A 355-nucleotide genomic window follows, 5' to 3' on the forward strand; every position below is an offset into this window, starting at 1 on the left:
GGGGGGCCCCCCCACAAGCACTGCGTGCCTAGGCGATGGGGGAACCGAGCAGGGCATCGCGGACGCAGGGAGGGATGGGTGCTTCTGCGCCACGCGCTGTTTACTGTTTGGGCTACAAGGCGGCTTTGTTGTTTTCCTCAGGACACTCTGAATAACAACTCTCTGGGGAAAAAGCACAGTTGGCAGGAGCGGGTGTCCCGGTCATCATCCCCTCTGAAAACGGGTGAGTTCTCGGGCTGTTGGCCAGGGGCAGCTCCTTGCACCCTTTCATGGCTCTTGGGAGTAAATTCCCAGCTCTGAGCTTGGGGCAAGTGGTGCCGGAGCAGGAGGTTGGGGAAGACACCCCAGATGGATG

General features: G+C 60.3%; 1 protein-coding gene across 1 annotated transcript in view; it reads left to right on the forward strand.

Annotated features, from left to right (window-relative positions):
* Positions 1–141: 141 nt before the first annotated feature.
* The window catches only part of MAPK8IP1 (mitogen-activated protein kinase 8 interacting protein 1), a gene marked incomplete at its 5' end in the record, with an annotated part of 5,921 nt that continues 5,707 nt past the window's right edge, over positions 142–355 (forward strand). The window contains one exon of the mRNA XM_009869352.1: positions 142–223. Within this exon, the coding sequence (XP_009867654.1) occupies positions 142–223 (82 nt within the window). The remainder of the gene's footprint in view (positions 224–355) is intronic.

Source organism: Apaloderma vittatum, unplaced genomic scaffold (assembly GCF_000703405.1).
Source record: "Apaloderma vittatum isolate BGI_N311 unplaced genomic scaffold, ASM70340v1 scaffold33355, whole genome shotgun sequence".
NCBI lineage: Eukaryota > Metazoa > Chordata > Aves > Trogoniformes > Trogonidae > Apaloderma > Apaloderma vittatum.